Here is a 23,283-nt window from a genome sequence, read left to right on the forward strand (position 1 = left end):
TTTCAGTGTTTTTACAGAGGCTTCCAGGAATCCCAAGCTTCAAAATTCCCCGGTCTAAAGGACAGTTAGGTAGACATACAGAAGAGGTGGGCTTCACATGGGGAAGTTCAAGTATTAAAATATGGCTGGTATTTACAATAGCCAAGACGTGGAAACAACCTACATGTCCATCTACAGATGAATGGATAAGGAAGATGTGGTACAGACATACAGTACAATACTACTTAGCCAATAAAAAAGAATGAAATAATGCCATTTGCAACAACATGGATGGACCTAGAGATATCATACTAAGTGAAGTCAGCCAGACAGAGAAAGACAAATATTATATCACTTATATGTGGAATCTAAAGAAATAATACAAAAGAACTTATTTACAAAACAGAAAGAGACCCAAAGACATAGAAAAACATATGGTTACAAAAGGGGAAAGGGGGGGAGGAATAAATTAGGAGTTTGGGATTAACATATACACACTACCATGTATAAAATATATAACCAACAAGGTCCTACTGTATAGCACAGGGAACTATACTCAATGTTTTGTAATAACCTATAAGGGAAAAGAATCTAAAAAAGACTATTATATATGTAAAGAATATTATATATATATATTTATTTATATATATGTATATAATTGAATCACTGTGCTGTACACCTGAAACTAACATAACACTGTAAATCAACTATATTTCAAGTGTATATATATATATATATATATATATATATACATGTACACATATATATACATGTAGTTGGAAGCTATGGGCAAGAGAAATGTCCTTTTAAAATGAGAAGGGGCAGAATGAGAAATTACAACGAGAGCTTTGAGCTCTTGGACATTAGCCAAAGCTCTCTCCTAGTATAACATCACCCCTCGCTTCCCTCCCTCTTGGTCCTTTTCCATGCCTTTTATTATGAGGCAGCTGTACTGTGTTACTACTCTTCAGAGGTTTCAGGGAGCCTCATGGCTCAAAGGTACCAACTTAGCTGGGTAGACATGAACCCGGCCAGCAGGAACGGCTCAAAATGAAGAGGACATAAATGCTATCAGGAAGAGGAATGTATTCTAAAATTGGTACAGAGGGAAAAGACAAACCATGGGTCAGGAAAATCCTGCCCTTCAGCCAGAAGAACTTTTCTCATGTACCACTCCCTATTCCCTAATGCTGGGACTGGGCATTGGGCAACCAATGTAATTGCATTCATTTCTTACGGAGGCATTAGGGAGACCGGGGGTTCAACCTCCCCCACGTAGGAAACTCGTAGAGTGGCCAGCCCCAAGTACCCGGATGGCAGGGTGACGCCTCCTGAGAGTAAGTGGAGGTGATTGGTGAGGGAATTTGAGCTGGACCCATCCTTTTAGTATATCTACCAAGGAAGGTTAGTGAGAGCTTATCTTTCTAGAAAAGAGTGGTATAGTAAACATTTATAACCAGACTGAAACGCTGGCTCCTTAGCCCTTAAAAGAAAGAAGTGAGATGGCTGTGATCTTTCCTCCCTCCCTCCTTTTGTTAATTCTACAATGCCATTGCCATTTTTACATGCTATGGGTATTAGGTAAACAGAAGTGTGATGCACCAGGGTGGTAGTGGGAATGTTCCAATTCCCAAGCAGGAGAGAAATGCCTTCCAGCCCCGAGGCCAGATTGCCCAGCCTTCATCCACAGCATCGGTTATAGAGGCAGTTGATCGAGTGCAAGCTGTGGGCATTGATAAGACTCATACAGGGTTAAGCTGGTGTGGGGAACTGTTAACAAGGTAGGTAGAGTTTTCCCAGCACAGATATTTGCAATGCTAACAAATACGTAAGAGGAACCATTCCTTCTTTCTAACCTCCTCTGGGGTGCCGTCATCTCCCAAATAGAAATGTGGATCCCGATTGCTACAGAAAAGAGAACCCTAGCCTCCCCGCCTTGCTGAAGAGTAATTTCTCTCTTTTATGAAGACCAGATCAGTTTTGGTGAGGCTAGTGTCTGATCTTTTTCCACTCCGTTCCACTAGGACCCTTGCTGTTACCATGGATACCTCTTCCAGTGGCACTGATGGGATGCAGCATCTTATGCATTATATCAGGACCTCCCACCTTGAACCGCTTTGGACTGGCTTTTTTGTCTTCCCAGGCAGTTACTGGGCTTGCCCTTCTGCCAGTCCAGAGATTAACAAGGACTAGCTAAAACCATTTGTTATCTTTTAAGGCTTCCCTTTTATTCCAAAACCTTTGGATTCAAAACACAGCTAGACCCTACCTTAAGTAATCCATATACCAGAAAATTCACGACTGATTAAAGCAATAAATAGTAATTCCTCACATCAGAAACATATTCTTTCCTGGAAAACAGAGATCTCCCTAGTGCCTTTTGGTGTTTACAGATCATTAACCACTTGTCAGAAAAACCTAAGAGGCAGGCTTTCAGAAATAAACATAAAACAGCCCATGCATTGATAGAGAAATAAAAGTTGTTTTTCAAAAATGAATCTAATTTATGGCACAGATTTTTCCAGGAATTTATCTCCTACATGATGGAAGGCATGCTCCTAATGTAGGCAAAGCGGCACAAACCTGGGGAAGGAAAGTTCAAAGGCATTGGAAAACTTACTTATTGAGGTTGAGCCAGTCTACGTAGGTATGGTTTACAGCATTCCAGAAGTCTGGTAGCTAATCTTGGAGTCTCCCTTACAAACATCAGTCATTTTTCAATAATGTGACTCCATGTCTTCCTAACGCTGTGCTATATATTCAGTATGTCCCACGTTGCCAGTGCAGAAATGATGAGAAACTTTAAAAGTTCTGCAGTCCCTGATTTTGTGTTTAAATTTGTAAACTTAATGTTGCATTAGTGGCCTATTTTGCATATCCACTTGATTGTACCATCTTAAAGATTCATTTAAACCTGGGGAGGACAGCATGACTCCTACCTGCTTCTCATTAATAACATACTCTTCAGTGAGTGAATAATGAATGACCTGGATAGAAATCAGTAGAAATGCAGATCGCCATCAGGTAGAGAAGGGGGAGGAAATCTACTTTGTCTACCACACCGACAAGCAATTTCAAGGCAGAAGGTAAAGAAAGCAGGCCTTAAAAAGAGATGACTGTCTAGGAGGACTCTTAATTAAATATTGCCTTGTCTTTACATGTAGGACTGTGACAGAAAAGTCCTTCTGATGGAAATTAAAATTTGCAAATGGCTTTTAAAATCTTGGGTTAATAGAAACAAGCCATTTAATTATGAAGAAGAAAACCAGATAACTCTTAGCCACAGATTATCCTTAAGAGCTCTGAAAAAACATAAGGATCTGCCTAAGCATTCTTAATCTGTTGCGTTAACTGCTGTTTGTAGCACCCTGTTGAGGATGGAGGTCCGGGAGGTACTGGGTAGTAAGCAGTCCAACTGACAAAGGTCTGCCATTGGCTGATCAGAGTTGGAATAGAAGGCAAGCTGGAGAGTCTTAAAGGAACATACATAACTTCTTTCTAACTGAAAATATTTTTTCTTCTCTTTTAAATTGAAGTATAGTTGATTTAGAATATTATGTTAGTCCCAGGTGTACAACGTAGTGATTCAGTATTTTTACATATTATACTCCATTAAAAGTTATTACAAGATAGTAGCTATGTTTCCCTGTGTCGTACAATATATCCTTGTTGCTTATCTACTTTATACATAGTTTATTCCTCTTAATCCCATGCCCCCATCTTGCCCATCCCCCCTTCCCTCTCCCCACTGGTAAACACTAGTTTGTTCTCTATACCTGTGAGTCTGTTTCTGTTTTATATATACATTCATTTGTATTAGTTTTTAGATTCCACATATAAGTGATAGCATATGGTATTTGTCTTTCTCGTTCTGACTTACTTCACTTAGTATGACAATCTCTAGGTTCATCTGTGTTGCTGCAAATGGCATTATTCCATTCTTTTTTATGGCTGAGTAGTACTCCATTGTATATGTAATATATACTACATCTTCTTTATCCATTCATCTGTTGATGGACAGTTGGGTTGCTTCCATGTCTTGGATATTGTAAATAGTGCTGCTATGAAGATTTGGGGTGCGTGTATCTTTTTGAATTAGTGTTGTCATTTTTAAGGAAATACATAATTTTTTAAAAGTATTATTGGCCTATTGACTTCTCTGAAATAGCAACAGATAATAACAGTCTTGCTTGAGATACAGGAGGCTGTTTTTAAGTTACTGTATTTCTTTGGTAATAAGGTCCCGGGAACTTAAGAGAAATGCATTTCAAACTAACAATTGCTAATAAATTATCCCACAGGCCACAGATTTCATGGGTTCTAGAAAATATATGAAATTTGGAAATGCAAACTAGGCTTTCCATTTCCCTTTACTCTTCTAAATCCTTTAGGATTCAACACGGCTTCCTTCTGCAATTTGACTATTGACCTTTACTGAATAGAAGTTCAAGTCTATCAGAAATTCAAGTCAATTGAAATAATTGTCAGATTAAGTTTACTTTAGAGAGTCTTCTTATTTTGGTTTTGTTTCTGTTCAATAGTCGCAGTAAATACACAGGCCTGAAAATAAAACAACCTAGTTTTACAGATGATTTTTTTAAAAACTGCATGCTGCAGCTCATGATTCTGTTTCCTTTTTTTTTTTAATTTCTAATGGACTTTGATTTACAAATAAGCAGTTTGGCAGCACTGGTTTCAGTGTAGGGCTTTTGCTATACCTCGGTTCAAGCCCCTGGTCACTGTATGACAGTAACCAAGCTGAATGACTGTAACTTTCAACCTAATTCCCCCAGTCTTAACTCTGTACCAAATGCTGGTCCCATCCTTCCTTTGGTGACTCAGAAAAGGCAAATTTATATCTGTGACCTTAATGTTACTATAACACAGTTTGAAAATGCTAGGCAGAGGCATTTGGAGTGAGTACTTGACAAAGTTATTTGGAATTTTTAGAGGAAAGCATCTCTGGAGATTCTAGCTCTTTCCGTTTTGATTATATTCCATCTTTCTACCCATCTATCAGAGCTGACACAGGGAAGTACTATTTTTCAAAAACCAGGGGAAATTGTGAATGTTGTCACTTGCCTGCCCACTGCTGTTGTAATTCTTCCCTTGGAAAGGGGAATCAGAGAGTGGGAGTCCAAACAACTTAATGTAGCAACTCACAGAGCCACAAAGAGAAAAATCAGGCTGGGTGGCAATTTAGGGAGCACACTCTATTTTTTTTGCACACATATTTCCTTGGATAATGATCTTCTCTTTTAAAGAAAAGTATGGTTCTCAGACAGCAATAAAAAGAATATTCTTTCATGGTGTACCTGGACCCAGGAGTTCATTTATTTTCAATTTTGCACAAATAGGATAAATTTAAAGGAAACAGTTCCTACGTACACCCAAGGGATTTTTGCCCACGTGAATAATACAGCTTACCTTTTTTCTAGAGAGGCCTTCCATAAACACAGGCTGGGTAAACTATCCCAGAGTTACAGTTTAGCCCTGAATAAGGCAGGAGTTATTCCCCCTCCTCCCCTGCCCCTTGACCTAGGCTATAGCCAACCCCTCCAACTGATGCAGGCAGGACTTCCATTTCATGCAGCCATCACTTCAATCATCAGGGAAAATAAGAAAAATATTGTGAAGCAGGCAAAATAGTTCTTGGTGCCCCTGAGCTGCCTTTGGGTACCTCTCTGCCTTCTCCTTTACTTAAGCTGTAGACCTGCACTATACAATATGGTGACTAGCACCCACATGTGACTATTTAAAGTAATTAAAATTAAATTTAGAATTCTGTTGCTTGGTGACACTAGCCATATTCCAAGTGTTCAACAGACATGTGTGGCTAGAAGCTACCATATAGGATGACACATAGAATATTTCAGAACGTGCTATTGGACAGGGTTTCTGACTGTTAGTTCCCTTTGCTTCTTGAGCGTAAGGACCATGTCTTCCAATATCTTCATCCCCTACAGCAGCCTTCCACAGTGCTTGAAACAACTATTGAATGTGGGAGAAACTTTACTAAGTTTCTAACTTAACTTTCTTAACTAAGTAACTCAGTGCTTACTATGTTGTCAAGAGCTCTGCTCAATTCATTATAAGCAATCTCTCATTTCATCATTGCAAGAACACTATGAGGTGGGTCCTATTACCATCCTCATTTTCCAGATGAGGAAACTGAGACTCAACGAGGTTAAATTATTTGCCCAAAGTCGCACCGGTAATAAGAACCAAAGCCAGGTCTTTATAACTTCAGAAACTATGCTCTTAACCACTGCTCTGTGCACCTAAAGAAAACAAGTCACTATAGACAAGCAAGCCTCTTGCAGAACAAGTGGTGCCTGGGTGGCTTCTCCACAGCCCTCATGCTTGACCAAAGCAGAATAAAGACAGGTTGGGATCAAGGACTGAGCATGAAGAATACGGGTGTAAAGTATGTTGATTTGTGTTTGAGTGTGCATATCAAATTAAGTGGCTATCTGACTACTTCTCTAAATTAGTAGTTTTATCTGCCATTTTGCATATGGGAACCATTGCCTTGGTCCCCAGTGGTGAAGGTTAGTGAAGCCTAATCACTTTGTGAAGTCACCTCCACATGCTGCACTTACCAGAAGGTTCTATAGCTTGAGTTTCTATACCACAGAGCTTGTGCCAGGACACGCAAATGCCAGAGAATCCAGTTTCCTGCAGCTTTCACAGTCAGTGTGTTTGCCAGACAAAACCCCAGCCAGCCACGTTTTTTACTCGGCATAGCGCCTTTAGAAATAATACTTACCGGAAGACTCCTTGCGTATCAAGAAGGAAAAGACTTACAACTTAAACCCAACAGTTCAAATATTGAGAGCCGCAGGGGAGGGTGAAATGTGATTATATTGAAATTGAGCATTTTAGTAGCCCCATTTGGCCTTAAAAGGTATTCTCTGCTAAACACCTAGTGAATTAGCTTTGATTCTAGTCTGTGCCTCAGTCCCACTGACATCACATAACCTGGCACCATCCTTCTGCCCATCTACATGTGCCCATGCCCTCATCTGCCCCCTGACTTATCAGGGTAACACCTCATCTTGCCTGCCCTCCCCAAGAACTATCTTGATTCTCCTTCCCTCCAGTAGTCCTTTGGCACAAATTCTCTAACAAACCAAGTCGTATAAATGTGGTGGTGATGTGTTGTGTGACCCTTCCATTCGCCATGATAGCATAATCTAATTTATTGACGATTTACTACATGCCAGGAACTGTGATGAGGGCTTTAGATAAATCATCTCATTTAATATTCTATCCCCATTTCAGAGATAATTATTAGAGTCTTAGAGAAATTTAAGTAATTTGTCTAAGTCAAATAAGGCATGATCTCTAGTGGTAGGATTTAGGGCCTTGTGACAAGCTAGTGGAGTATTATATAGTTGCCTTTTACCTCATAGCATATTGCACGGGCTTCAAAGTTGAGCCAAAGAAGATTAAGGCTATAGAAAATCATGTCAAAATGACAGGTCAAAGAAGTAAACCTCAATCAATTCACGGGCATTTTGGTTCATGTCGTCCTAGCAATCTCTCCACTGGAAGGCAGTATGGAATAGTAGAAAAGGCATAGGCTTTGGAAGCCAACATACCTAGAGTTGAGTACTAATTCTGCCACTTCGCATCTTTGCAACCTTGGAATTGCCACTTGACTTCTCTGAGGTGTGAAACGGGGTGGGAGGGAGACCAATGATGACAATGTAATTAAGAATATAGACTTTGGTGTCAAATGATCTGGGTTTAAATCTCAGCTACTCTAGTTAATATTTTCAGATAATTTATTCATCCAGTTAATATTTATTGAGTATATTCTATGTGACAGCCCTTGCTCAAAGTGCTCAAACGAAACAAAGTCCTTGCACTCATTGCAGTGGATGAGACCAAAAACTATAAATATGTAAATAACATGTTTCAGTTGGTGTTAAAATGGAAAAAAAAAAAAGTAGGTAAGAAGACAAATTGTTGGGAGTGCTATTTCATCTCAGCTGATGGAAGAAGACCTCTCTGCTGAAGTGACATTGGACCAGACACCTGAATGAAGTGAGGGAGCCAGCTATACAAATACGAGGTGGAGTAGGGGTGGGGAGAAATGCATTCAAGATGTTACAGCATGAGCAAAGGTCCTGACATGGGGACGTGCTTGGTAGGTTTGACGCTAAAGGCCCACGTGGCAGGAGTGAAGTGAGAGAGGGAAACAGTGGAAAGAGATGACAGCAGCAAAGACAACCCAGAGCCCGTTGTCATGGGTTTCTAAAGCCTGGTAAGGACTTTGGATTTTATTCTATGTTTGATAGGAAGTCATTCTGAGGGCTTTGAGCAGAGGAGTGACATGATCCGATTAATGTGCAAAAGGATGCTGCCGACTGCTAGGTGAGGGTGAAAGTTGAGGAGCAGGGAGACCACTTAAGAAATGAGTGCACGACTTCAAGTGAAAAGTGACTGGCTTGGACTAAGATGAAGGTGGTAAGAAGAGGTTGGATTTTGAATATATTTTGAAGATTGCACTGACAGGCTGTGAAATGTGCAACCAAAGAGAAAAGTCGAGGATGACTGCAAAGCTTTTGGCCTGCACAACTGGAAGAACTGGATAGTAGCGCCGTTTTCTCTGATAGAGAACCCTGGAGGAGTAGCAAGCGGGGGTGGGGAAGAATCAAGAGCTGCATTTTGGCCACGCTAAGTTGGAGATGCCTATGAGATATCCAAGTGGGGATGTCAGGTAGACAGTTGGATAAATGAGCCTGGAGTTTAAAGAGGTCAGGGCTAGAAATTTTACCAGCTGTATCATCTGGAACCAGCAAATTAACTTCTATAAGCATCAGTTACCTCATCAATAAAATGGGGATAATATTTGTTTCACCAGGTCATTTTGAGGATTCTCAATAATGTATGTAAAGTGTGAAGCACTGTTCCTGTACATGTAAGTGCTTATAAATGGTAGCCTTCTCACTGTCAGTATCCATTGCAAATAACTGGCAGTCAGTTGTTGCTGTTGTAGAATCTTTGTTGATTGTTCTAAACCCAAGTTGAATGTTAGAATCACCTAGGAAGTTTTCTTCAATGTAGGCCCCACATCACGCAATTAAATCAGAATCACTGGAGCAGTGATCAGTAGCTTCCCAGGTATGTATTACCTACAGATAGAGAACAGAACTCTTCAGATTAGTTCCAGCTCACCTTTTGGGAAACTAACTAAATTGGGAAAATTTGGGCTCTTCTTGATATCCCTGAGCAAAATTGCTTCTTTTTTTCCGTTGCTTTTTTTTTAAATTAATTTATTTAATTTATTTATTTTTGGCTGTGTTGGGTCTTTGTTGCATGCAGGCTTTCTCTAGCAGTGAGTGTGGGCTACTCTTCATTGCGGTGCGCGGGCTTCTCATTGCGGTGGCTTCTCTTGTTGCAGAGCACGGGCTTTAGGTGCACGGGCTTCAGTAGTTGTGGCACGCGGGCTCAGTAGTTGTGGCTCGCGGGCTCTAGAGCACAGGCTCAGCAGTTGTGGCGCATGGGCTTAGTTGCCCCGTGGCATGTGGGATCCTCCCAGACCAGGGCTCGAACCCGTGTCCCCTGCATTGGCAGGCGGACTCCCAACCACTGCACCATCAGGGAAGCCCTTTTCTGTTGCTTTTTTTCCCTTAGTACGAAAATAGTTCTTGTTCTAAGGACCTGGAAAAAACAGCCACTGCGGAAACTCAAAAAATTGCAATTCCAGGATAGCTTTTTCTCCTTAATAGAAGAGAATTTGTTCCTCTCATTTTCTAGGCTCTGCATTGTCAGGTTTGCCCTCTGCAATACAATTAATTGATTCAAGAATAATAAGAGTATTGAACTTCTCTTTTTAATATCTTACTGATAGAAAACAAAAACACAGTTGGAAAGTGAAGTCCAATTGGTCAAGGGTTATAGGCTCCGGATTGCTGAAGATGAAGTTTCATTGACAGATAGAACTCCAGCAAGCTGAGGGAAATGGCCTTGTAGTGCTCGATAGTGACGGCAGCCCTAGAGCCAGTCCATCGCTTGGGAGTCATGGATTCTCAGGATTCTCAGCCTCTGTCTCCCCTGATTTCACTGTCTTTCTTCCTTATCCATCCTGTACCCCTTTTCTGGTATCAGTAGTCTTGGTCCTCATGGAGGTGTTCACTGATGTTATAAGGGCTTCTGTTACCCTTGAGCAAGGGATAATTTTTGTTTGAATAGGGGATTCACGTCCCGAAAAGGAGAGTGGGTTTCCTGGTATCATATAAGGTACCTTCTAGAGGCTGGAGAAGACCAGCCCTATGAACAGGACACTAAGAAAGGGGAAGATGGCGAGAGTTTCCAACAAAAATGCCTTCCCCTCACTCATTTTTGCCTTCTCTAACTTTACTGTGGACTATTTATTGCTTAACAATTTGGTCAATTTCTTCTCTAGATCATACCTTTAATTAAGAGAACATCATTATGAACTATAATCTGCTTTCTCTTCTGAATTACTTAGCCCCCTCTGAAATTTCTGCTTTTAATAAAGGTTCAGGTGGCATTACTAGGTGGTACAAATGAAAAAAAGGTGGCTTTGGGTCTCTGTCTGCAGATTCTAGTTTGTATTGCACATACCGGTGATGTCAAGAGGGGCCACAGAGGGCTTTTAACCTACCTGCTCTTTTCCACCAATCCACCCCAAAGTCACCGAACAAACAAGTCTGGGAAAAACTGTGCTTGCTATGCAAACATAGTTTACAGATAGATCCCAACCAGAATGCCACCCTGAAGGGCCTCCTATATAGAAATTCAGAGATTGCCACTGGCTCAATAACTTGCCCAGGTCACACAGTTAATGAGGAACAAAGCTGAGACCCCATCCAAGCCTGCTGAATTCAAGGCTACAGACACACTTTTTCCACTACAAGCCCAGCCTCTTCAGCTCTAACACTGACCATATCCTTTCTGGTGAAAGTGAACAACTCACCTTTAAAAACGTTTATTTCTTCAAGTTTTGTTTTGTTTAAAGTCGGGGCAAATTGTAAATTAACAGCAATCTCTTCCCACTGAGGCACTGGAATAAGTGAACATTCTTGTCACACACTGTAACGCTGCTACAGGCCCCTGGTGTCCACACTTCACCACGTGAAGGGATCAGAGCAATTTGGGGCAGAGAGGAAGAGCACATCTGGCTTGCCAAATGCATCTGACAGGCGTTTTAAAGAAATCAGTAGCTCTGATGAGGCACATTTGCGAAAAGGAATCATTGAATTTTACACATTTTTTCCCTGAAGCAAAGGAAATGGTTTCCATGTTGACTTGGAGCAAGGCACACAGGAAATGATTTCATTTCTAAAGCATGACTGAAGCCCCAATTTCATTGTCCTTATTTCCTTCACGTCAGTTCACACCTTTCTAAACATTCAGACTGCTTGTCAGTTTCCTTTTGCCTCAGACAATCAGTGGCTGCACTGTGACTGTGTTTTAGTGAAAGTAGGGGGAGGAAGGGAATGGAATACTGGTTTCTGTTCTTTGTTTTTCTCTTGGTGTGCTATGATCCTGGCTGAGTTATTTTGGGGGCTGGGCTTTTAGATAACGTCAGTGCAGGCGAGGTCACCTTTTGCCTAGACATTTGAGTTTTGCTTGCAAACGTCAAGTACACATCCCAAGTGCCTTTGCCTGACGTTTTCATGCTGTGCTCTAAAGTCCAGGGACAGGTTTCCTTCTACCTCAAGGAATACTATTGCAGATGTCTCCTTTCCAAAGGTGCAGGTGAAAACCCAGGTCAGTTTCCGGTCACCTTCCTGGTGTCCCTCCCTGGCATGCAAAGTCAGATTATTATTCTGATTTGTCTTCTGCGTCTCTGGTCAGGTCAGGCTAATAGTCCAATGGGTTGAAAGTAGCATCAGTGGCTCTGTGACTTTGAAAGCCAGAGTCAACAAACTCTTGGGGAAAGTGGTTCTAAGGTCCTATTGCTCTATTCTGAGGGAATAGAGGAAGGGACGCAGTATCCTCTACCCCTGTGGCTCTCAATCAGCAATGATTTTGCCGCCCAGGAGGCATTTGGCAATATCTGGAGACATTTTCTTTTTATTGTCACGACCTGAGAAGAGGAGGCGTTACTGGAATCTAGCGGGTAGATGCTAGTGATGCTGTTAAACATCCTGCAATGCACAAGACACCCCTACAACCAACGATGATCATGATCAACAACAGTGCTCCAAATATCAGTAGTGCTACCCAATTGAGAAACCCTACTTTATGGGTTTTGATAAAGCCACCATTAAGTCGGGAAAACAATAATAATGAACATTTAATTGAGCTCATACTTTGTTCTAGGCTCTGTTTTAGGGGTTTTACATGTGTTAACTCATGTAATACTCATGACAACTCCATGAAATAGATTATATTTTTATCCAATTTTCAAAGTGCAGAAACAGAGAAATTAAGTAACTTGCCCAAGGCCATACAGCTAGTAGGTGAGGGAGCTGGGAACTCACTCACGCAGACTCCAGAGTCTGTGCTCGCAAACAGTACACTGTTCCCAGGTGGGTTAGGTAGTGGTTGTAAATCGTATGCTAGGACTGGACCATATCCATATAAATTCTGTTTGAAATGGTGCCTATACTTTAGCATAACTTCAAGGGGCATGATATTTCTATTAATACCTCCCTGAAATGTGAGATTGGAGACCAGGATGTCTTGCCCTTAACCCACAATGAAAGCCCCACTTTTTAAAAGAAGTCAACAAATTATTTTTTTCTCCTTATTTTGAGAATGAATATCTATAAAAATGTACTACTAGGGCTGTTATCAAGCAAGACTGAATTAACTTTTACTGTTTCTGATGCACTTCATTTGTCACTTCCCCACCTGGGCAGTACCACCTCTTCCCCATTTACCTTACCAGGTACAAGATGCCCTCCCCCTCCCCTCCCCTGCTCACAGAAAAGAATTGGAAACATATGCACTGAGGAATAAATGATGGAAAACCACCAAAAGTGTGATCCCCTTGCAGGAGAACTTGTATTTCAGCAAAAAGCAAAACATAGCTAAAGGAATGATAGCCTAAGTGGTGGACATATCAATGGTTAAGGGAGAGGATTTAGAAGCTCAATCTAGCCTCTTTTTGACATGTCTGTACAAGGCTAGTCTTATACATACAGTGATGCAAATGGACAATATAGGCATGATGGCAACAGTGGCCAAGAAAAGTTAATAAATACATAAAGCTAGACCATTCCCCTTTGAGGAACAATGGAGTACGAAGTAACTAAAACCGTCTTCCCCTTACCTTTCTTTCATTCTGCCCTCTCAAATTATTCACTCAGAACACATCTGACACATTTGAGGCATAGAGATGTCACAAGCACCAATACTATCTTCACAAATTATGTAATACTTTGCCTGCAAGCTGACAGTAAATTAATACCATAAAGTGAATTAGCAGATTATGCCTCTGTGGACAATTATGCTTTCAATTTATTGGTCTGTTTTCTGAATGCAGTTAATTCTCAACTATCAACATATCTAAATATGCCTGTTGAATCCTGTCAGAGTGAAAAATTGTGTTCATGTCCAGATCGTGGGAAGAAATGGTCTCATTGTCATTTGTGCTAGTACCACTATATCAAGGATATTGTGGTCAATTCTGGGGCCCACATTTTAGGAGGGACTTTGAAAAATTAAAAAATATACATATCTGGGAGATGGTGACCAGAAGGGGAAGGGGATGACTGGAATTCACGTCATACAAGTAACAAGTGAAGCCCGTTAAAATATTTAGCTTATATAAGAGACAATTAAAAGGTGACACGGTGGTGATAGTCTTCATGCTGTACATCATGTGGAAGAGAGAGCGTAGTTATTCAGTATCACTTCAGAGGGCAGAATTAGGACCAGCGGGTGGAACTACAATTTTAACATTCATTCGTTCCACAGATCCGTAGTGAGAGTTCCCTGCATGCCAGGCATTATGCTCGACAGTGGGAATACAGAGACAAAAAAAGACGTAATCCTTACTCTGAAGAAGCTCAGAGTCCACTGGGGGTGACCATTACAAGGCAGTAAAATCAGTGCTACATGCAGTGGAGAAATGGAAGCCGAGAGATTGCCCAATTCAAGCAAAAGGCAGAAGGAGGACTGGAGGGGAGAGAGGCTCTCATGAGAGATGTCAGCCCAACAAAAAGAACTTTCTATCAACTTGAACTGTCCCACCATGGAGTAAGCTACTTCCTGAGCCTCTTGTGAGCTAGGGAGTGCCTGACCGCTAGAGGCATCTGAGCAGAGAAGCCATTGCAACACTGGGGGAAAGGCTGAACCAGATGGTTTTTAAGGTCCCTTCTGTCCCTAAAAGTCTGTTACTCTACTGACTCCAACTGGATGTTCTATTGACCAAGTGAATATTCTAATTTAACTCTGAGGGAAGCAGAAAATTTCATTCACCAGGTCTTCCCAGTAGCGGTGTTCTGGCTAATGAGGGTTTTAATGTATGAACCTCAACTAAACCACAAAACATAAATTTAAAAGGAAATTTGCTAGATAGCTAGTGGGAAGCAGCCGCATAGCACAGGGAGATCAGCTCGGTGCTTTGTGGCCACCTAGAGGCGTGGGATAGGGAGGGTGGGAGGGAGAGAGACGCAAGAGGGAGGGGTTATGGGGATATATGTATACATATAGCTGATTCACTTTGTTATACAGCAGAAACTAACACACCATTGTAAAGCAATTACACTCCTATAAAGATGTTAAAAAAAAGGAAATTTGCCATTCTACCCATTTTTCCTCCACCAACAAAAATTTTTAAATCCAAATCACATGATAATGATTTTCGCTGACGGCAGACCATGCACATTCACCAGGAATGTGTCTGAAGATCCAGATACGTGAATAATACTTGCACATATAATTTCCTTTATAAAATGAAGTAATGTTCCTGTAAATATGAGACTGAAGTAATTTATAGTGCTATTAAATTCTGCCACTAAAACAAATTACGCTTTCTGTACTATAAATATATGTATTGTTTTTCAGCACTTCCTGTGTGTCAGGCACTGTTCTAAGTGAGATGCTTGTGTTAACTCATGTAATTTCTCTCAATAAACCTTTGAAGTGGACACTTTTAAAAAAAATCATCCCATTTTATGGATGAGGAAATTGAGACACATAGGGGCCAGATCATTTATACACTAGGCAAATGGGATTATAACACAAGCAGTGTGACTCCATACTCTCAACTACTGCACCATACAGTTACCTTGTACTGACCTGGGTCTACAGAGGAACACTTTTATGCACAGTGACAAGGAGCAACAAACACCATTGCAAAGAAAGCCAAGGGCTGAGTGGTGGGCTGAGCGCCCTCACTAGTCACTTGCTTCCACACACCAGCCTCACAGAGCCCAAGATTCAAATTCTCACCTCAACAAAAAAGCAAACTTCTCCATATCATTGACCTTCATGGTCTATCACAGATCGTCAGAACAGTGACTGTAGAATCCGTGAATGCTAGTGTGCTACTTTAGCTACCGTTTGGGGTTAATCTGTTCCTCCCCCATTCGTGTATTTCTCTTTCTGGATTTCATTTGCTAATTATCTACCAGTTCTAAGAGAATTTCTTATGGCCTCTCTACATAACCATTGTCTACTCCTTCTTAGGTACAAAATGGTGCTCTGTGGGATGAAATAAATGAATCGTGGTGGGTTAGAGAAAAATGAATTTGCTGTTACACATCCTGCCCATAAATTTTAAAATTTCTTCCAGATGATTGAGCTAAGATCCAATACCTTTTATTGCCTTCAATATTTCAACCAAAATAAGACAGACTGCAAAAAAAACCAAAATGCTAGCGATATTTTTTTCTCAATGTTATACTGTCACTTAAACACTAGTTAGGAAGGTAAACATTTCAGCTTAATTTTTCTCACTGATGAGCCATTTCTTTTTCCCCTTTCTAACGTCCCTCAGAAATCAGTCATCAACCAGGACCCAATCATTTCTGCCACTAACTAACTTTTCATTTACTGCATTCATTAATATCTGTTGCATGTACACCACACACATTTAAAGTACCCACTTCAAGTACTGCCATTTTTTCTCCTAGAAATGCATCATTACCTAAAGGAATAAACCTTTTAACCTGTATCAGCAATCAAAGAGCTCAAGTAAATGATGAAGTAAATGAGTCCAAACTATACTACACTCAGATCAAAGTTCACGGACCCCTTTGCCCTTGCCTTATAAATTTACCTTTGGAAGCAATGGCCTATTTGCAAATTGTGTAAGAGACAAATTGTTCTAACTCCCTCTCCCTTTCACTTAGATTTGATTGGGCCAAGACGAAGAACACAAAATGCCTCTTTGTAAGTGAACAAAGGTACACACCCACCACAGTGTTGTCTATAATAGCAAAAACTTGGAACTGGCCTAAGAGTCCTTCAGTAGGGGATTGGGTAAATAAGGTATGATATATTCGTAGATTAAAATGCTATGCAGCCATTACAAAGGAGAAAAAGTATAAAGAGATGCAAGGGAATGATAAAGACCAAATTCAGTATAGAGATTACTTTTGGCCCAGAGGAGGGGTATGCAATTAGGGAGGATACATAGGCACACTTCAACTAACTTCATAATATTTTATTTCTTAAGTTTCGTGGCAGGTACACAGGTGTTCTTAACATAATTTTTTGTATCTTTCTGTGCATCGGAATTATTTACTGCTTTGAAAAATTCTTTGAGCAATTGTCTAGGAAATTCCTACTGAAATGAAATAAAGTCATTGAGAATATTTCATTATGATGCTTAGAAATTGTTTCATGTGTCAGATGAGGATAACGTGATGTGAAATGAGCATAAATTTCAATGGATGAGATTTCATTTCAATCTTATTAGGAGGAAAGTTATTAGGGTGGACACCAAAGGCAGGCTAAGTGGCAAAAAACCAAACAAACCACGGATTATAAAACATATATCCTGAGTGGTTTAGCTGAGAAAGATCCAATGATCTTTTTTTTAAGTAACTTTTATTGGAATATAGTTGATTTACAATGTTGTTAGTTTCAGGTGTACAGCAAAATGATTCAATCATACATATAATTGTAAAGCAATTATATTCCAATAAAGATGTTAAAAAAATTATACATATACATACATACATTTTTTTTTAAGATTCTTTTCCCATATAGGCCATTACAGAGTATTGAGTAGAGTTCCCTGTGCTATACAGCAGGTTCTTATTAGCTATCTATTTTATATAGAGTAGTGTGTATATGTCAATCCCAATCTCCCAATTTATCCTTCCCCCCCCTTTCCCTGTTGGTAACCATAAGTTTGTTTTCTAATGAACCTATTTACAAAAAAGAAAGATCCAATGATCTTTAGAGTAACTTCAGCTCTAGAATTCTACAGTGCTATAAAATTAGTGCTGGTAGCCATTTTCACCAACCTTCTGATATCTTTGACCAAGAATCTTGTTGTCACCCTGATCGGGCCTAAGGTCAGTTATTAAATATATCTTGAGTACCTACCATACATCAGGCATTATGCTGGATTCCAAGAGGGCTACCAAAATGAATCAGGCATGGACTTGTCCTCAAAATCACCCAGAAACATGGAGAAGACAGACCCACAGCCAACTCACCTTAATGCAATTTAGTAAAAGCTCTATAGCAAACGTACGAACAAAGTACTTTGGGAGACTAGCTGAGGAAGCACTTCTGTGGGGACTGAGGTGAGTCAAGAAAGATTTCACAGAAGACATGATATTCACTCTGGATCTTGTAGGGTGAATAGGGATAATTCAGGCAGAAGCAAAAGCGTAACCAGAGGTAGAAGATATGCAAATGTGTGGCGTATTTCAGTGAACAGTGAGTAGTCCATTGTGACTGGCTCCTAGGAGAGTAGTCAAGATCATAAAGACTCTTGAGTATCATACGTAAGAGTTTGGATTTTGGCCTGTAGCTATTAGGGAACTATCGGAGAATTTTAAAGAATGAAGTAACCTGATGAGATTTACATTTGAAAGGAACACTGGAGGATAAATTGAAGAGAGAGGTGAGGCTGGGAGACCAGTTAGGAGGCAATGCAGTCTAGACCAAAAACAGGAGAGCCTGCCCCAGGACAACGGTAATGAGAATGAAAAGAAGACAAAAGGACAGACCCTGCAGGCATTTCTATGTTAGAATAAACATGGCATAATGAGAGGCTGAAGAAAGAATAAAAACCAAACTTTCTAGCTTGGATGTTAGGTAGTTTGCTGATGAATTTAGAAGGAGAACCAGGCTGTACAAGGAAGACAGTAAGTTTGGTTTGGAAATGTTTAATCTGAAAGTGTCTCTAGGTCCATCAGGTGAAGATGTCCATCAGCAAGGCTTGTTTGCTGTCTCCCCAAACCATATCCTGAATCCAACCTCTTCCCTCTACCTCCATTGCTCCCAGCCTAGTCCAAGTCACAACCATCTCTTCCCTGGATCCTTAGGAGAGCCTCCTAACCAATCTCCTCGCTTCCACTCTGGCCCACCTCATAGTCTAGTCTCCATACAGCAGCTAGAGTAATGCTTTAAATTTTTAAATCTGATCTTCTCACACTCTTCCTCAAGTCCTCCAATGGTTTCCCATCACATGTAAAACAAATCCAAACTTTTTACCATGACCTACAGGGCCCTACAAGATCTGACCTCTGATTATTCTTCTCAGCTCTTTGCCTACCTTTCTCCCTTTTGTTCATTCGGCTTCAGCCATATTGGCTTTTCTTCCTGTTCTTTATGCAAATCAAGCATATTTCAACTCAGTGAATAATTTCAGTGACTCATTGAGGATCTGACTGCCATAAACACAATGCTTAATTTCCATGGTGATAGTTCTGGGAGTGCAAATAATTCTGGAATTATTTGAGCAGGTCCAAGCAAGCCTCAAGAAAGACACAATGCAGCTGGCCAAAGTCCAGAGAAGAGAAGCTAAATAAACAATCCAAAAAGCTGAGGTAGAGGCCAGAAAACGCCATAAAAGGATGCTTGGAAACATGGCATGTGTTTATAGTTTCTACCAGGCTATCTCACTTCTGGTCAAAGATTCTTTTTAATTTTTCTCTAGGGTTTTCATTCCTAAGGATCTAGCTCCCAACTCGATTGTAAGTCATGGGGTCACTGAGACCATGCTTCCTTTATATTATCCAAAATGCCTAACATAGACCTGTAAGTATTTAGTACATGTTCTAAGGACCACCTGAATTGAATTGAAATTTAATGGAATTAAATTCAAAAATCTAAGGATGAGGGAAACTTGGCATGGTACAAAAAACTAACAGTTTGGAGGGTTTGACCTCAATCTGAATTGAGGGAAGGACTCACATATTCTTCACACACCCCAGCAGAGTGGTTTGTATGTAGCAGGTGCTCAATAAGTATTTGTTGAAAGGATGGATGAAAGACTAAATATGTTAATGAAAGCTCAAGCAGTAGTGATAGAAAATAATGCTCCAATGACAGGAAGCAGTTTTTTTCATTCTGTCCTTGTCGTATAACAGGGATGCCATGCTTATTTCTAGACACTCCAGTTTAAGAGAGACACTGCTAGCTAGAACCCCATGGGAGAAAGACCCATGGGGGTTCTATGAGGCTTCCGGGAATAGTATTAGACATCAGTGGAGTTTAACCTGATGAAGAGATGAAGAGGGGACATAACAACAACCTTGCAATATCTGAAGGACCACCGTGTAGAAGAAGGAACAGAATTACTTTGCATAGCTCTAGTGGATAGTAGTAAAGGGTAGGAGTCATAGAGAAACAAATTTCAGGTCAGAATAAGGAAGTACTTTCTTAGAATATTTAATGCCCCATACTGGAGTAGGCTAACTAAAATGGTTGTATACTCCCTTCCAATAGCCGTTTTTTGGTTTTTTTTTTTTTCTTTTTCAGGCAGTAAAGGGTAATCACATAGCAGGATAGTGTAGGAGTGATTTCTGAATTGAGAGAAAGATTGAACTAAGAAAGTGTTTTTCAAAGTGTTGAAACCCATTATTGGAGCCATAAAATCAATGTAGTGGGTCCTGACTGGCATTTTTCTAAGTGAATTCAAATAGAATAGAAGATATCAGAGAGCATCACACACAGCAAAGATGACTGTGGTTTTGAGAAACCTATTTTGGAACCATGCTTACATACGTATGAATGTACTTACTGGGTTGCAGTGTAACGTGCTTTTCTTACTGTGGGTGGCGATCAAAACTATTTGAAAACCACTGCACTGAGGCCTCTTCCAGTTTTAATATCTGGTAGCTCTAAGAATTCTCATCTCTGTTGCAGAGATCCAAGATTGCTGTCTATGAGAAAATGTGGTCTTACATGAAATCAGCAGAGCCATCTGTGTTTACCAAAACAACAGCAGACGGAGTGGCCCGAGTGCGGAAGTCCAAGGGAAAGTTCGCCTTCCTGCTGGAGTCAACCATGAATGAGTACATTGAGCAGAGAAAACCGTGTGATACGATGAAAGTTGGTGGAAATCTGGATTCCAAAGGCTATGGTGTGGCAACCCCTAAAGGCTCAGCATTAAGGTGGGTGGAATAATATAACAATATCCGTGTTGTTATAGTATTCCACCTACCCTGATGCATTTTGTTGTCATTTTCTTTCTTGTGGATTTTGAGGTAACTTTTAAAAGTTTAAAATCTACAATATTCCATGGAGTTAAATAAGACGGTAAATTATGGTCTCATCTATTTAATGCATCCATTTTTTTTTAATGTTCTCTCTCTGTGTTGTCCTCTCTGACTGTTTGTTGCTGTTTAATTTTACAGTTCAACGGCTTTTTCAATTTAAATGGTAAAAGCCAAGTTATGGTACCATATGTGACGAATGTTAATTGCATGGATGTGGTGTTCTTGTTACTTTCTTTATCAAAGACAATCTCCCCATCCCGCACACTTCAGTTTTGAGCAAATGTTATCCTCCATGCCACCTTCCAATATTTAACCCTGTATTTGCTGTACAGACATTTTTATAGCTCCACGTTCTGTGAAATTTAGCCAATTTGTCCTCTTGTGCTCCTTTTTATACGTTAACGATTTCCTAAGCATTTGTGCATTTTCTTACAAGTTATGTTTTATCGTTTCAAGAAATGCTGTTAACCTGGCAGTATTAAAACTGAATGAGCAAGGCCTCTTGGACAAATTGAAAAACAAATGGTGGTACGACAAAGGAGAGTGCGGCAGCGGGGGCGGTGACTCCAAGGTCAGCCTCAATGTCACCACAACCGGGTACCCTTAGTGACGAGTAATCGGCAAGACTGTTATCTTATTATTGAGGAGAGAGCACAAGACTCACACATAAAGTGGAATGACCAGGTTATTCCCCTGCCTGGCAGCTTTGGGACCTAGAAAGGCTCCAGGGCACCGCCCGCAGTTTTGATCTAACTTGGGTCCCTTCTTAAACTCCCAGACAGAGGCTTCCCATCCACACCCCTTCCCTCCCCTCACACACCAGACCGCTTGCCTTATGAAGGCCGTGGTGTAGGTTTCAACGCCCTAGGCTTTCAAGAGCCCGAGGCTTTCCTTAAGACTGTCCCCACCTGCCTCGGATGAGTGGTGTGAGAAATCAAATCCATCTACTGAAAAGTCAGGTTACAGCCTTTTTTCCCCTAAGGCATGATGGTATGATGGTTGCTTACAGTGGCTGGCTGGCTTCTTCCATCATGTGTATGAGTGATGAGACGTTGCTCTCTATATGTGATGGCCTATTTAAGCTGGCCCCACTCAACTTGAAAGCCAAAGAACAAGCTCAGTTTCAAGTTAAATGGGGTCTTTCTTCAATAAGTCACCACATATATAGACTTTACAAAGATATTTTGTATATTTAAACAAGCGCGTCACCTAACTGATACTCTATGTGTGTGCATCCCTGATGTGGCTTCTCCTTAGCTGTGTTCTTAGTTCAGGTAGGTGTAATGGTTATCCAGGCTACCGTTGTGAGAAAAAACCATCTTACTTGGCATTCCTTCGGCTCCTTAATGCTATTCGGGGCTAGAAAGAATGAATAGCCTTCAACCAAGCAACGAGAAATAGGGGCGAGCTCAGAAGCCACAACACCAAATGATGGAAAGACACGTTGGGTAAGTACAGGAGAGGACCTGAAAACAGAATCCTCCATGGCCCAAAGGGCATGAGAATTATATTGAAGCATGTACGATCGGCTCTTGTACGACCAAGATACCATGGGCGTCTTAAGGTGAAGAATAGTGTTTCCCAATCAGAGACGAACAGACAGGCAAGCCGAAACTTTTCTCCTTCAGAGACAATGGTTACACCTCTGCTCCTCTCTTTCTCTCTCCACTCCTCAGGACCCTGACGGAAAAGTTAGTTTGCCAGTCTGCAGTATAATATGGGTTTGGAAACACAGAGCACTTTCCAAGACCTAAATTTAAAAATGACTTTCTTCAGGACATAATCTTACCAAGCATTGGCAAGGTCTTTTATTGTAAAACCTTGATTAACCAGAGCTCACCTAACCAGTACCCCAACTAACTGAATTGCCCCCCCCTCAGTACTCCACATTGATGAGGAAGCAGCAGTAGTACCAGAAAAGAAGACTGCAAGGAATTGATTTTTTTTTCAATCACTTGCCAAGAGATGACCCATGGTTGGGTCACACTCAGCTCTGTCTCCTCTATCTTCTCTCCATCTGGATTGACCCTCAAACATTAGAGGCCGCTTGCCTGAGGCAAGAAAGTGGATACAAGCATTTTGAGAAAACAAAAAGTGTGATTAGCTAAGAATGAGACAAAATGAGTATTCTTATTGAAAATTCCATCCATCCCTTATGGATTCCAATTAATCAAGGTTTTACCATGTGTCAAAAAGCAGTAACTTCCTCTCCCACCAGTGTGAACTGATGCCATTCACGTGGCTCATTTGAGTTTTGTAGTGGCTCACCTGATGCCTAGAGTATTTAGAACCTTCTTCCTGGTCTTTTTTCTCATATTATTATCAGGCCACGGAGAACCTAATTATATCATTCAAGTGAGTTGCAGAGTGAAAAATTGAGCTGGATTGGATACGTGGCTGTCACGAATTCATCATTCATACCCAGCACGGTTAAAAAGGAGCCATGGACTGTATCAAGATGACTCTAAAACATCCACAGGATGCCAACTGCCCCGAAGTTCTCAAATAGCCAGATGTTTGATGTTACATAAACAAAAAAACCTGCACACATCTGGCTGAATTTTTACTTTTCACCCAGATATTTCCTCAGCTAATACTGCTGCAAAATTATCAAGTAACTTTGTTGCCAGCCCCACGATTTCCAGATTATCTGATTTTTGATATGCAAATAGAAAAATATTTCAGT

General features: G+C 40.6%; 1 protein-coding gene across 2 annotated transcripts in view; it reads left to right on the forward strand.

The window, feature by feature from the left end:
* Positions 1 to 23,283, forward strand: part of GRIA3 (glutamate ionotropic receptor AMPA type subunit 3) — a gene marked incomplete at its 3' end in the record, with an annotated part of 282,009 nt that overhangs the window by 243,944 nt on the left and 14,782 nt on the right. The window contains exons 13-14 of one of the 2 annotated variants that reach the window (XM_082681358.1): positions 20,245 to 20,492; positions 21,054 to 21,168. In XM_082681358.1, coding sequence (XP_082537484.1) covers positions 20,245 to 20,492; positions 21,054 to 21,168 — 363 coding nt within the window. The remainder of the gene's footprint in view (positions 1 to 20,244; positions 20,493 to 21,053; positions 21,169 to 23,283) is intronic. The other variant, XM_082681357.1, reaches the window with a different exon arrangement.

Source organism: Grampus griseus, assembly GCF_964374135.1.
Source record: "Grampus griseus genome assembly, chromosome: X".
Lineage (NCBI taxonomy): Eukaryota > Metazoa > Chordata > Mammalia > Artiodactyla > Delphinidae > Grampus > Grampus griseus.